Here is a 15,902-nt window from a genome sequence, read left to right on the forward strand (position 1 = left end):
AGCTTTTCTTACTTAGCCTCTTTGTCATTAAATATCTTTTTACTTATTCTAATTTATTATATATGACAGCAGAATGCATTACAATTCATATTACACATATAGAACACAATTTTTCATATCTCTGGTTGTACACAAAGCAGAGTTACACCATTCCATTCGTGTCTTCATACATGTACTGAGGTTCATGATGTCCATCTCATTCCAACATCTTTCCTACTCCCATGCCCCCTCCTTTCCCCTCCCACCCTTTGTCCTATCTAGTGTTCATCTAATCCTCTAATGTTCCCCTGCCCCCAACCCCATCATGAATCAACATCCTTATATCAGAGATGATATTTGACATTTGTTTTTTGGGGATTAGCTAACTTCATTTAGCATTATATTTTCCAACTCCATCGATTTACCTGAAAATGTCATGATTTTATTCTCTTTTAATGCTGAATAATATTCTATTGTATATATATGCCACATTTTCTTTATGCATTCATCTACTGAAGGGCATCTTGGTTGCTTCCACAGTTTAGCTATTGTGAATTGTGCTGGTATAAACATTGATGTGACTGTGTCCCTCTAGTATGCTATTTTTAAGCCCTTTGGTTAGTAGATATATCTTAAATATATCATAATTCAACAAATTATCCTTTTAAAACATTGATCACACTTTTTCTTATAAAACAGTATCTTATTTCTGACTATATGATAAGAGTCTTAAGTCAAGGAACATACAAAACTCATCCTTATACAGCCTACATGTAATGATTACCAATTGACAAGATATGAACAGAAATGGCTTTGATAGAATTTAGACCAAGAATTTCTTGTCCTTTTATACCACACATGGAAGTTCTTTTCCTTCAAACTGGTATGGCATTCTTGATTTGGCATGCAAGTTGTAGCACTGGTTGCTGAGATTCTTTCTGATTTTTCAATCTCCTATCATCACATAGTGGCTTTTTTAAGTTACCAGCTTAAATGTGTTCATTAAGCACATATCATGCCAGTCACTGTGCTACAAACTATCACTGCAAAACTTTTTCAGTACTCACAACAATTCTGATTTTTACATGGTAGAAAATTGAGGCAAATGAAAAAGTAAAATAATTTACACAAAAATATTCAGAAGATCAGCTAGTGAGAACTAGGCTGCAAAACCAGGTTGGTCTTATTCTAGACTCTGATTTTTTTTTTCGTAGTATACCATGCTGCCTCTGTTTCTGCAAGAACTGTTAAAAAGTCAAAGTAGAATCCAAAGTAGCAGGATTGCCCTTTGTTCAATACATCTTGAAAAATAAATTTTGCAACATCTCTAGGTTCCTAAGTAAACCATATCTTAAGGTTCCAACTTCACCAACTTTCATTTTCTCTCTTGTAGCAATGCAAGCAGTTTTCAAAAATAAGTAAGACAGCTACGATATTTAAAGTATTGCTTCAAATTGTAGTAGCATAGCATTGTCACAAAGCATGTAGGGAGAGAATACAGGCCACATTGGATATTTCCCATCTGCCACAATCCTATTTGTGATTTAATCACTTTGCCAATTGAACAAGTTGCCTTATTATCTCATAAAAACCATCATAAAAGTTTCCTAAGTTATTAAAATTTTAAAAAATTGCTTTCAAGTTTAGAGAGGTAATAACACAAAGCAGAAATAAAGTGTGATTCAAGTGAGAAAAGCTATTAAAAGGGTTTTCCCCTTCATCAACTTACCTCCATGACCATACCTTCTGTGCCATGTAAACTCTAAAACAAAAAGAAAAAACAATTTTGACCTAAAGCAATTCTTTGAGTAGTGGTTTCAAACATTATTCAAATAACTGAGATGCTAGTTAATGACATTGAAGAATCAGTCTTTCACCTTTAAGATAGAAGTATCTCTACATCAGTACAAATATTTTATTCTTATCCTTACATTTATAGTTGCAGCAAAGTTTTAATCAATAAAATTAATATAAATTTTTGGTCCTAACAAGATAATTTTTATTTCACCCATATAAATAAGATTTGAAATAATAACATTTCCATTTTTTCTGGATTGTATTTATATTACATATGTGTATACATATTATATATGCAATTATTTGTATGCATGTGTGTATAATTATTATAACTATAAAAATACATAGTTACCAATGTCATTAAAATTCTTAAGTAATAATAAAACTCTTTTTTTTGGATTATGGAGTCAGCATAATAAAAATTACCACCCAAAATAAAATACCATTTTTATTTCCTTAAAAATGTTAAGAATAGGATAGAATGTTTCTCAGTTTTATCATTCAAGCAATCAGTAAAGGTTGATGTAAAAGGAAGAGACAGCAATGTCTTGAACTTCAGCAACTCAATGAGTCTGTGCTGAGTTAAGATCATTGAGATGAAGGTATCAGAAAGACTGATTGTTAGAAAATACTAATTTCAGATACAAATATGATGCATCTTTCCTTGAAGGAAATATCTCTGAGTGGTTCATATTTGTCTTCAAATGACAGACTTATAATATTTGTCCTAAAAATTGGAACACTCTCACAACTATTTTGGTATTGTGAATGTGCCTACATACATTGTAAATTATTTTCAACATTATTTACCTATGATTAACTAAAGTAGACAAATATATGTATAATTCAATATTGTGTTGAACCCACTCAAAATCACTCTCAAGAAGTGACTATTAATTTACAGAAACTTTATGAATCATTTTTAAACACATAATTAACATTTATATTATTATTAAATTACAAATAAATAAATTATATTAAAAACAAAGGGAATACATGTTTAAAATCATTACTTTAAAAATATTTTAACTGCATTTATTTATTTAAGTATATCACTATCTGGATGGTGAAAATAATCATTTAATAATGAACTAGACACATTATTTCCAAATTAAATGACAATAAGTTGAAACTGACCATCCTGAGAAGATTTACTCTCAGGAATAGACAAATGCTTCATGCCAGGAATCCCTCCCGTTAGATATTCAAATTTTAAACAGTTACCATCACATTATCACATGAGGTAACAAAATCCTATCAATTTTAATTGAAAGCAAAATTTTTTAAAAATAGGGCTAACCCTAACATTAAATTTATTTACTTCTATGAACCAGAAGTCAAAAGAAAACATTAATTTTATCTTCATACAAGCAATTTAGTGAAATGCAAAACATATGGATTATGTGGGTATAATTTATGGAAAATATACAAAGGATATTCTTACCTGCTAGACATGTTGTAAAAGAGATTATCATCAGATGACTGACCAGCAACCACATTTTCATCTTATGTTTAATAGAAATTCGTTCAATTTTCCAAAAAAAGAAAAAGAAAATAAAAAGCTTTAGCTGTTTGGCAGTTGGGTAGTATTAAACACCTGCATGAAGAAAGGAGAAAAGAAATGGAAGGAGGGGAAGGGAAATGCAGGGGCAGGATTAGGAAGAAAGGAAAGAAGGAAAAATATTTATCATTTGGGGCCAACAACATTGTTAATTCTATTTTATTTTGTACTTCTTTTTTGTAGAATAATTTTTAGCTTATTTAAATACATCTGTAGACACTGTTGTAATGAAAAGAGTAGATTCAATATCACGGGGCTGACATCCAGTACCGATCCACCCTGGGCATAAGCAAGTCATTTAACAGGTGTTTTCGAGTTTCTTTGAACCACTGAGTATAATAATCCTTTCAACAAATAGTATAATTGTCAATGTTCCAATATCTATCATTTTTACTGAAAATTAAATTTAATTGAAGTGCTGATAGGAAGATTCATTTAAAGATGTATTTGTACTAAAGCTTTGTAAACACATAGGTATCATAGAGGGTGATATATTAGTACTACCTGTTGGTGGTTTGTGAAGAATTTTTGCCACAGTGCTGATTTTTAATACAAAACATAATTAAGAATGTATTCATTCTTCCTTCTAACTTTCACTTTCATTCATTCTTTCAACAATTAGTAAATTACTCAGGTATGTCAGAAAAGACAAATCTAGTTCAACAATCAAATCTCTAAAAGTTAGGGAGACCTCTTTAAAGACAAGGAGACAAACTTACTAATGTAAACTAAGCTATAAAACTATGCAACTGTCTAATTAAAATATCTTGCTCTTACAAATTTTGCAAAAATCAATGAGCATGATTTAATGTCTTTTCAAATTGAAACTCTTGTTGGCTGGCTCCTACTGTTGAGATTTCATCCAGGGCCTTGGAATATCTTATGGAAATGAGGAGCCCAACAATTTAAGTTTTGTTAGCTGCATCTGTGACTAAGCATACGGATAAGAGTTTCTTGGTCTGAAGAAGTTCCTAGGTCAGTGGAAATAGAGATAGGTACACAAGTCAGTATAATGAGATAATTATTTGGACTTGCATGCTATTAAATTTGAAAAATAATGTTAATCATTTTAATTGAAATCATTGTAAAGTACAGCCCTATGAACATGTGCCCAAGTGTGACAGGCAGGGCATGAAAGTGGAGATGCTGTACTCTAAGATTTAAGTCATTCAATTACTTTGTAAACCCATTTATTCCTGAGACTCCTTGAGAAAAAATACATCCCCAAGCCATTAAGAAAAGACCTCTTCAGTAGGAGCCAACAAGAGTTTCAATTTGAAAAGACATTAAATCATGTTTCAAGTGTTTTAAAATAGAATGACTGAAATATCATGTCCTAGAAATGAGTACAAAACAGCAGGTAATATACAGCAAGAAATCATTCTAAAATAATAACTTAATCATGTAGTATTCAACATAGAAATATACTTGAGTATTATCCAAAAGAGCAAAAACAAAATTTTACTAATTGCTCATATTTCACTAACATGCTGAAGAGAAATATTGGCTCCAGTTAACTTAGTTATGATGGATTTTGAGAATCTTGATTTTCAAGAATTCTAACACTTTGCAAATGTTTACTGGTAGCACATGAGCCAGGATAAAATAATTTATTACATTCAATATATTGAAATTATTATTAACCTCTAATTATTAATCTATATAAAAATTTGAATTGGATTCTTAAAGAACACAATGGAAATGGGTCAAATTTAAGCAGGAAATATTTAGAATATGAATGCAGAAAAAGTATCCCACAGATAATTTTTAATTGTTGATATTAATTTATGACCAATTTATTCCTCTTAGAGAGTCTGAGAAGATATGAACTATACATCTGCATAGAAAATATAAAATCTAGAATTTTTATTTTAGTTTTCTTTCACTAAGCAGGACTGACCAGAAAGAAAAATAAATAGTATAAGAAACATGAAGAATGAAGAACAAATCTTTTGGGTGCAGGAGAATCAATGAAATGACTTGTGGAAGGGTTAGCTTTTTATTTCAATGAAGCAGTGTATAATTTGTATCTAAATATAGACCTAGAGGAGAATAATTAGAATGTGTGCAGATTGGCTGTGTCTTTCTAAGCTTTCTCAGACACACACAAATGTGCCCTTGAGCATTTTCTTGGTCCTTTGGTTTCTAACTCTTCCAGTTAGGTTATGCACAATAATGAGGACAACCTCCTTTCATGAAGAGAAAGGTAGAAAACACAAATAGTAACTCATGTAAAAACTGTTGTTTTATCAATAAAAAAAAAGCTGACTTGGACAACATATTGCAAAAAGTTACAAATCACAAAGCATGTACAGCTCAATGGCACCCAACAGTGATTACTGGGTTTTAAAAGTTCTAATTTATTTATTAATATACTATTTATTATCATTTAAAATTCTAAATGACTCTCACAGATATTCAAATTTAAGAGCAAGGGATCCTGTCGCAATTTGGGTATTGAGTGAAAAGGAAGTGCCAGTGACCAGAGAAAAAAGGAAACAGAGGTGAAGAATGAAGTTCTAGTCCTCTGAATGTGTCCTTGAGAGTTTTCCTTCTGATGGTCTGTGGCACAGAGATTTACTCATTAATTTTATAGATAGTCTAAAAAAGTGGAGCAAGTCTTAAGAAAGATTGGTTGTGCTCACACAGAGCAAGTGATTTTAGGAAACTGAAAACAAAATACAGACCATTTCTTTTTAGGTCTAGCATGTTATTTAACACTTCCTTTCATAACAATCACAGTATGGGGGAACTTGTGCCATAAATAGTCAAAATAATCTAAGAGAAAGCCAGATAGATTTTGTCTAAATTTTACCCCAATAATTCTTTAGTTTGCAATTTGGGGCAAGTTACTCAAACTATGACTCTCATTTTCCTCACTTCTAAGATATAAAAAAAAATGTCTATTTCCTAGGACTGCTATAATGGTTACATGATAATTTGCCTGTGAGATATTTAGTATGGTTTTTTTTAGTAAATATTAGATTATTATTCTACTAGGCTATACACCTGTCAGGGCAGGGGATATGTTTCTCATTCATTATGATGGCTCACATATATATTAGCCATATATATGGCCCATTCATTCTTTCATTATGTATATTATATATATATATATATATATATATATATATAATACACCATTATTTCATGATATATACACATGAAATTGTGTATATGACTTATTTCTATATGTGTGTGTGTGTATTATTATTTCATAATGAATGGACCATGTCCCTTATTATATTCTAGTATATTCCAAAGCTCTTGCCATAAACAAACTGATATTTAATTTTATTTTCCTTAAATAAGGATAAGATGGTGACAATAGGTATCAACACTGTCTCTTCTTGAGGCTTTGATCTTAGAGATTATAATGACTTAAAGATATTCTAAATATCAATATTCTAAAGCACTCTTAGATATGCAGTTAGGTGAGTGTTGATGGAAAACTGTATTTCAGTTTGAATATAGGCACACTCTAATCAGAATGCAAAGTTCTTTCATTGTTTTGAGCCTCTCTGTCTTAACAATGCTATCTTCTCCTTTAAAATGTTGCCATTTAAGTAGGACAGAGAGCCATCACTCAGGCAGCACTTAATTTAATTCACTTAATGGGTTTCTTGTGGGTTGGGTATAAAAGCATCTTTCACATCTTGTTTATACATGTGTTTTCTGTTGGTGCTTTGCTCTACCGTGTTACCAGTAGTCCAGTCATCCATGACTCCTGATCACATCCCTCAGCAGCACAGTAGAGAAGCTAAGCTCATTCCTGCTAATGTGGAGGAAACTGCCCTTTCTAGTTCTCTCTTGAGGAAGTAGCACTCAGCAAGTCACAGCCCCTCTCTGGCCTCCATGGGCCTGGCAGGGTTGCAGCAAATGAAGGGACAGAGGAAGAAAACATGCAACTCTAACAAATGTGCCAGTTACAGAGGCAGATTTCTTCCATCTCCATAACTGAAATAACAGAATGATCAGAAGCCAGCATGCATTTCTGTCCCCAAGACCATTGTGGGCTGGCCAGTCCCTGAATTTTTTGGCTTTCAGAGAGCCCTGTGACTCTTATACTCCCCAATCTGGCATCAGGCTGTTGGATATCGTATCCCACAATCCATCAGAGCTCTGTGGGTCTCTGGTGACTGGCTCATCATTGATATATTGGGGCTGTACTAACGTCCAAATGAATTCAGCTTCCTCTTTTCAATTGCACTCTTTACTAAATCTCTTAACTATGTATTGTAACAGCAGTGCCTTGTTATGTGGTAAAAACAATGCAATAGGAACACTCTCTTTTTTTTCATCTCCCCATGCCTGTCTTTCTCTCTCCTTCTCCCTCTTTGCTTTAGATAATTCTAGGGTTCTTATTGAGAAATGAGCACCATAGCTAGATATGCATTCTGTCTGGACAGACACTGTCTAGCTCTTCTTTATGTTCTTAGGCAAGATAGCTCAAATAAATTATTCAGAACAGCATCAACAATACATAAGCAGGCATTTAGTCACTAACAATTATTTACAAAATATTTCATACTGCTATATAATGAAAATGTGCTCCATCCAGACCAATAAAACAAAGTTTTCATTGCACTGATGGTTTACTTTATCTACATTGAGGGGAAACTAGATTCCAGGAACACTGAGAAAATAATCAGATATATTAGCAAGTAGCCCCATCTCTGTTTTAAAAAGAAAAAAAAAATTCTTGACTTTTTTTTTTTTAATCTTCAACACAACCGATGAAAGATGATTTTAAAATGATAATCAGCCTCCGTAAAATTTCACCTGGTTCCTCATCCCCATCACTCTGTTTTGGTTCTGAAGAACATTTGCTATTGAATTCTATTTCCAGAAAATGTTTCAAAAAAGGTTGTTAGAGATAAGCACAGATTATTCTAGTTGAAAGACACCAATACCTCTTACTCATCAATTCAAAACTGGGGGACATTTTATTCTCAGAATCAAACTAAAATACTGCCCCTGCTGCTCCATCTCTTAATCTTCCCAGTGTTAGTTGCCCAGTCTGTAAAACTGGACATCCTCCTTCTAATTTAGAGAATTATTGTGAGGATTAAGTGATTTGTATGTGTATAGATGCACTAGCTTATGACATGTGCTCATAATAGTGGAATAAAGTTGAGTAAATGAAAATTCCTGGGAAACAAATGGTTTTTGAATTTTTAAAACACTACTTTTTAAGAAAGGGATAGTATGTATTTAAATGCTAAGTTCATTAAATACTTTCATATAAGTATTATATCTCTCCATTAACTTTCAGATTGTTAAATACAACTTAAAAATAGATGACACAACTTTCTTCAGCTGAATAGTGGTATGTTTTAGAATTTCAACTTTGGCTTCACAGTGACTTCTTTAAACTATCATCAAATTGTTGCTATTTCTGTTTAACCTTTTATTCTGCAAACACACATAATGTTTGAACAACTAACTGATATTGTCAAATATATTTAATAAAAAGATCTGAAGAACATTGTGCTCTGAGCCAAGGAATACAGGACATGATCAAGGAAAATCCTCCACTTTCTGAAAATTATTATATAAGTAGTATCCTTTCTTTGTCAAAATAGAATAGTATATTGCTTGACTAGTAAACAAAGCTCCAATGGTTTGCAATGGTCTTCAGATTACAAGAATTTAGCCCCTGACACAACCTACCATGTGACTGCATGTGAAGGATACCTGAAAAAAGAAGCCATACAATATATTTGCAAATATTTTTAAAAATATAACACGTGGGAAGTGTGAAATTTAATAAATCACAGGATACTGGGGAGGGAAGGAATCCAGAGGCTCTTTGCAGATACGAATATTAATTTAGTGCTGATAGCAGAGCCTGCTTGCATTTTGCAGAACTGATGCTAACATCTTTGATAATTGGATTTATGATAAAGTTAATTACTCTTTTATTTTTTTTTAAATGATGTAATGGATCCAGAGGAACTTCAAAATAGTGTAATCACATTTATAGTATTTATAGCATGTTTTTCACAATGGTGTCACACAGGACCATCACTGAAGCAGCTGTGTTTATTCACTGGATTTCAGGAAACCATCACTATTACTTGGTAGAATAAATAGAAAGTCCTATGAAGATTTTGTCCCACATTGTAGGAGTGTGTGTATGTCTTTAGGTACTTCATAAAACTTGAGAAAATGCTGAAAGGCCCTGCTGATTCCAAACTCTCTCTCACAGGAAACTGATATGGTGCCAATATCACAGTTATTTTTCTTGAAATTACAAATCCTGAGATGCTAAAGGAAAAGAGAGAGTAATAATGAGCAAATCAAGCAATGTGACTTCTTGATCATTGGAAATTTCAAGAATCTTATTCTAAATCAATGAACAATGAAGGTGATGTTTTATTAAGCAATATTCACATGCATATTTATGGGATTCCACTCAACCTCTTTCTTATCAACACATTAATAAAAATCAGTTTGCTACTCAAGGGCAAACCCAAATTTTATTTTACTCTGAGTCACCAGAATCAAGTGTGAGGTTTGTCAAAAATTGTTGTTGAAAATCTAAATGAGTATTCAACAAAAATGTGGTAAACATGGTAGGCAAGTTTAATAGGAATTGAGGGACAAAGGGAAGTGCAATTGATAATACCCTGTGGTAAAGGATTTACAGGAATGAGGAGGGAAAGAAACTGGATTGAGTCAGATGATAAACGGGAGAACGGAAGTGTAGCAAGGTAACTCAGATACACGAGGAGAATTCAGGAGCAAGCAACACACACAAACACATTCACACATGCTTAAAATGCTGCAAATCACTAATTGATATATTCTTTCCTATGATCCTGTCCCCAACTACCTGAGATTTTTAGAGATGGACAAGTTATAGGGATCATGTGGGTTGCCCAAAGACAAGCAGCTAGTGACAGAACCAGGATTTGAATCCTATTCCAGACAGTTTTTAATCTCACATTTTTATTGCTTAATTTAAAAAAAAAGATATTTAAAATATATTCTTGCTTTAGATCTCAATAAAGGATTTTTTATGTATTTAATGATTAACATAGTTTTCATGACTATAGGCCAGGGTTATGCAAAATGTAGTCTAGGGGCCACTTGTCTTAACAGCATTGGGGTGCACTTGTTAATTAGACAAGAGTCCTGAGCAATTCATAAAAATAATCAGTTTCTGAGGATAACCCAAGTATCAACAGTTAGATAAAACTTCCCAAGGAATAGATGGTTCAACAATTATTGAAGTAAGCACAATAAGTAAAGGTTGTAATATTTCCACCACTCCCAGAGACAATCTATAGGTGAATTTGTTCATACAAGTGTGTTCTAAGGCCACGCCTTCAGGCAATGCACTTTAAATAATGCTACGTCCCTGTAAGAATAAAATACAATGAATCACACTTGCATATATATAATTATAATGCACTAATTTAAATAATAATAATGATGCTGATAATAAAGAGCTATCAGTAGAGTAGACCAAGCAGATCAGTGGGAAGGAAGAAGATGGGAAAAGGGAAGGTACTGAGGAATAAGAGTGATCAAATTATGTTCCTATATTAATGTGGCATAATGAATTCCACTACTGAGTATGGTTATAATGCACCAACAAAAAATTATAAAAATCTAAATAAAAATCAGAAGATATGAAACATTTAATAGTCTATTTCTATCTCTTAAAATTATGTCTGTATTCTACTTCGGCAGTTAGCCACCCAGACAAAATAGTCTGTCTACATCTGATTAACTTTGCCATATCATAATGAAAAAGGTGTTTTGATATGGGGCTTTGAGTAATATCTGGAAGGGTTCTAACTTTTTTATGAGACAAGCTCGTTGGACTATACTGACCTGACTGTGCTTTTCACTTCTCTTGTTGCTCAACTGCCATTCAAATGGATCTGCGATAACAGGACTACTACAAAGGAATGTGTGCTGTGATACCTTCCATGTGAATCATATCAAAAAATCCAAAGTTGGATTTAATAAGTCTTTGACAGCAGAAAAAAAATTCCCATGCCAGCAAGACTGAATGTTCAAACTTCTTTCCCTTTGGCTCTCACAGGGTTGCACAAAAGGACAAACCTGTGAAGAAACAGTGCCAGATGGAAGAGCCCACTCAATTTACACTGGGAGTTTTTAAGGTCCTCCCGAGCTTTAATATTCCCTCCGTATGGCTTTATTCCTCTGTGGAGATGCCCACATCTAATAAAAAGCCTTCATTGCTGCTGTCATTTCTGCTTCCAGAGGCTCTTCTCTAAGCCATTTGCTCTCATGTTTCTGCAAAGGCTCAAGATGTGAACAGCTGCTCCATACTGCACAGTACCTTTATGTTCTGCAAGTAAAAGAGCAGGCTCTGATTCTGCTCCACCTGTCCAAGGGTACCTTGAGTTTCTTAATGCCTTCTGACAAAAGACCCACACATATAGGAAGAATGAGGCTGATAATCTTTTAACTCCTGTGTGGCTGTTCAGGTTAAGAGATATGCCAAAGACATGTCTCCTCCTGGGAGAGCATGGTGTGATCATGACAGTCTATTTTGTAAATAAAAGGGAAGAATCACTAAATGTAGCATGTTAGATCAGTACATGACCTAAGGAGCCATTTATAGGAAGACCATTAAAGTCCTTATTCCTAGAAATAGCACAAGATAATTTTTTAAAAATGTACTTCAATTTTTAAAATTCAACAAGCATTTCTTTTTAAACACATATAAGAGGAGTTCAATGAACATTTGTGTAATTTTACCACTTAGACATCCATATTTATTGTATGCTGTTCTAAAACCGGAAAATTTGATTCATTTTCTTTGAAGAATTTACAAAATAGTAATCACATAAAGGTAGATGGAATGTGATTTATTTTTCTTGCAGAACTGAGGATTGAACACAGGGGTGCTCTACCAGAGAGCTAAATACCCAGCTTTTTAAAATTTTTTTATGTTGAAATGGGGTTTCAGTAAGGTACCCAAGCTGGCCTTGAACTTGTGATCCTAAGCCTCCACAGTAGCTGGGATAGTAGTAGTATATGCCAGTGTGCCTAGCTGTTGGATGCTAATTTTAAATATTCATTCGTTTATTACATATGCTTTCAAAGTATCTACCATGTCCAGAAATTATGAGGGAACAGCATAAGTATCGGTAGATCAGAGATAAATATTCAGCAAGGAAATTTCTAAATATGCTTCCCAACATCAAGAACTCCCTTGTGCATTTTTCTACCTACATTACCTAACATTATGCCTTATACACTGAGGATAGATAATTAATATACATTGAATAAATTTATTGGCTGATGAAAACCAGCAAATCTTTGTTCCATATTTGACAAACAGATCCACATGAATGAACAGAACGAAATAGCAACAGTGAAGTCATAAAGTAGAAAAATAAAGGTCACATTCAGAAAACTTTAGAGTTTTGTATGACCAGAGCATACTCTCCTGGGATCACTAAAGTTGTAGGAGAAGTGTGGTTAAATTGCAGGAGCATAAAGGCCATGGGTTGAACTTTTGGTTTCTTCCCCTAGTAATGAGTGGCTGGTGAACAGTCCTGAAAGAAAATATTATCCCAATATTTAATCCTAAGTGCTCTGGTTTATGACAGCTCTGGGCTGCATACTCCTTTCAAAGGCTCCATTACTACTACTGGAAAGGACACTGGAGAGACTCCCTAAGTCCTGAATCCTAAAGCTCTTGGGGTGTTGAGGTGTTGGATTTATATTGACAACACAGTGTTGAGCCCTACAGAGAGCTTGGTCTATTTTTTTTTCATGTTTGTATAAAATTTAATTAAGTAGCCAAGAGGACAAGAGTAAATACATGCATACTTTCATATAAAATTACAGAAAAAAAAGATATGAATCATGCAAAAACTGAATTTAAAGGACTGGGATTCCACAGCTCCTGATAAATCTTCATTTATTCTCTCTCAATGTACATGTTTTATTATATCAAATCAAAGTTTTAGCAAACAACAAATACTAATTAATTTCCTACTATATGAAAGGCTCTTATATGTCTCAGTTGGTAAAAGAAATAGAGGCAAATTTGTCAAACCTTAGAAGCTTAGATTCTAGTGAGGTACAAGCATGAGAAACATCTCTCTAAATATACCTTTTAATCCCTACCACCCAGAGGAAGCAATGACTATATATTGCTTATTTTAAGGAACATATATCCAGATTTCTGAAGCTTAGTACACAATATAAATAATATAAACTTAGATTTTACTTTCAGAAAATATAACTGTCTTGTCCTTTGCTGGCTCAAAATTTATCAATGATATATCATCATTTCATAATTCACTCAACAAATATTACTGAACAATTTTTATAGACATTATACTAGGCCATAGAAATAAAAAGATCTAATTAAAAGTCCCAGCTTCGTAGTCAAGATAATCCACTCTATCTTGCAACTTGCAAACCAGGCTGCACTTTAAAAGCATAAGTATTAACTCAATTAATAAACATAACCCAATAATGTAGCTACTAAGATTCACCTCAGCTTAACTATAAGAAAATAAGAGTCTCATATACATTTCAGGACCAATATCAAAATTCATTCTTACAGGAAATGGTCTTCTTGGACAATCCTCTCCTCAGAGGACTTTTCCCTGGTCTAAAGTCTGGGAGCAACTATTTGGCTTACTCAGTAAAACCTTATTATTATGTACTTGTTTATTGCTGTGGTTTAGATCTGGAATTTACAACAAAAGCTCAGGTGTTAAAAGCTTGGTTCCCAATGCAGCAATGTTCAGAGGTAGGGCTCTTGGGAAGTGATTACATCATGAGGACTCTGATGTCCTCAGTGGATGAAGCCACGGGAATTCATAATTCAATGGCATCACCTGTGGTAGAAACTGTTGGAGTTGGGTCCCAGTTGAAGGGAGTGACTCCTTGGGGGCATGCCCTTAGGGTCTATCTCTAATTTCTGGCTCCTTCCTCTCTCTCCATCCTCTCTCTGCTTCCCACTGCCAGGAGATGAACAGCTTTTCTCTGTCCTGTTCCTCTGCCATGTTGTAGTAATGCCTCACGACAGGTCCAGAAATAATGGGGCTGACCAATCATGGACTGAAACATCTGAAATAATGAGTCAAAATAAATGTTTCCTCTTCTAAATTGACTATCTGGGATTGTGTCCCAGAGGTGAAAAGCTGACCAATAGAGAAAATGCCTATCTGAACTCTTGGAGAAACTGTTGCACTTACTCAGTCATACATTATTGTTATGTTCTTGCTTATTTTTTAAATGCAAGGCCACTTACAACTGAATATAGTTATATTTTATTACAAAAATAGTTGAAGACAATTTCAGAGGATTAGAAGAACAATATTTTGAAGAAGTAACTTGTTTGCTGAGATTTGATATTTTATGAAATCTCAATGGCTTATGAAAATAATTAATAAGTACAAAACAATATCCGACCATAAAACTGGTCAGCAAACTGGACCTAGGGTTTTGACATTTTAGATTTTTTTTATTATACAGTAGTGAGATTGAGAGACAAGTACAAACTGCAGATATAAATCAGTACTGATTTGTATGGCTGGATGGCTTTGGGAAAGTTATGCTAGCATTTGGGAAATGGGAAAAATAATGCCTGTGAGAATTAGATGAAAAATGTACATAGACACATGACAGTTTCTCTTTATTAGCTAGATTGTAAATTACTAAGGGAAAAGGAACATGATTCATACAAGTCCTCATATTTCTAATAAGGGTTAAATACTTTGCATAGTGTTTGGGTCAATAAATGTGTGTGTGTGTGTGTGTGTGTGTGTGTGTGTGTTTAATAAGAGGGATTTAAGGGATTAGGGTTGTAACTCAGTGGCAGAGCACTTGTCTTGCATATGTGAGGCACTGGGTTTAATGCTCAACACCACATAAAAATAAATCAACAAAATAAAGATATTGTGTCCATCTATAATAAAAAAATTAAAAATTTTTAAAAAATAAGGGATTTAAGTGTCATTGAAGGTATCTGATAATTAAAATGAAAAGCACCTATAAATGCTATGCACTTGTGTTCATTCAGAGCTCTTGAAACAGAAGAATCATTATACAATACTTAATATTGGTTGAGGGTAATTCAATAATTTTTTTTTATAATTGAGAGAAGGGGTACAATAGGATCTCTCTTTGAAACCTAATGATTTTTCTAATGCAGTGCAGTTGCCACTATAATTCACAATGTAGATGTGCAAAATCAATGATATACTTAGCAATGTGGAAACATTTACGGCAACTTTAGTTATTTTAATATATTTACTTATTTTAATATATTGAAGAACCCATTATGTACAATTGTAGGTCTTAGGGTTTCAACTGATCCAAGATATAAAGCCCTTGGCTTCTTCAAAGAAGGTATGGATCAGTGAGAGATGAACACTGAGTGGAAGGTGCCAGTGGAGACAGTGGAAATAGGCAGTGGAGGAATTCAGAGAGGAGACTTTTAGTTTGTCCTTTGTAGTGAAAAATGCTGCTATTTGGCAAAAGAGAGGGAGAATTTTGGTGGGAAAATGAGTTGGCCAAGACATAACTTTAGAGCATTTTAGATTTCTGTTTCCTG

The 15,902-nt window shown here is 33.5% G+C and overlaps 1 protein-coding gene across 7 annotated transcripts in view; it reads right to left on the reverse strand.

The window, feature by feature from the left end:
* Cntn1 (contactin 1) overlaps positions 1 to 15,902 on the reverse strand; it is a 343,238-nt gene that overhangs the window by 148,586 nt on the left and 178,750 nt on the right. For 4 of the 7 annotated variants that reach the window (XM_078014877.1, XM_078014878.1, XM_078014879.1 and 1 more), the window contains 2 exons: positions 3,221 to 3,373; positions 1,709 to 1,741 (listed from right to left, as the gene is read on the reverse strand). In XM_078014877.1, the coding sequence (XP_077871003.1) occupies positions 1,709 to 1,741; positions 3,221 to 3,281 (94 nt within the window). In that variant the 5' untranslated portion in view covers positions 3,282 to 3,373. The remainder of the gene's footprint in view (positions 1 to 1,708; positions 1,742 to 3,220; positions 3,374 to 15,902) is intronic. The other 3 variants (XM_078014880.1, XM_078014881.1, XM_078014882.1) reach the window with 1 other exon arrangement.

Source organism: Ictidomys tridecemlineatus, chromosome 6 (genome assembly GCF_052094955.1).
Source record: "Ictidomys tridecemlineatus isolate mIctTri1 chromosome 6, mIctTri1.hap1, whole genome shotgun sequence".
Taxonomy (NCBI): Eukaryota; Metazoa; Chordata; class Mammalia; order Rodentia; family Sciuridae; genus Ictidomys; species Ictidomys tridecemlineatus.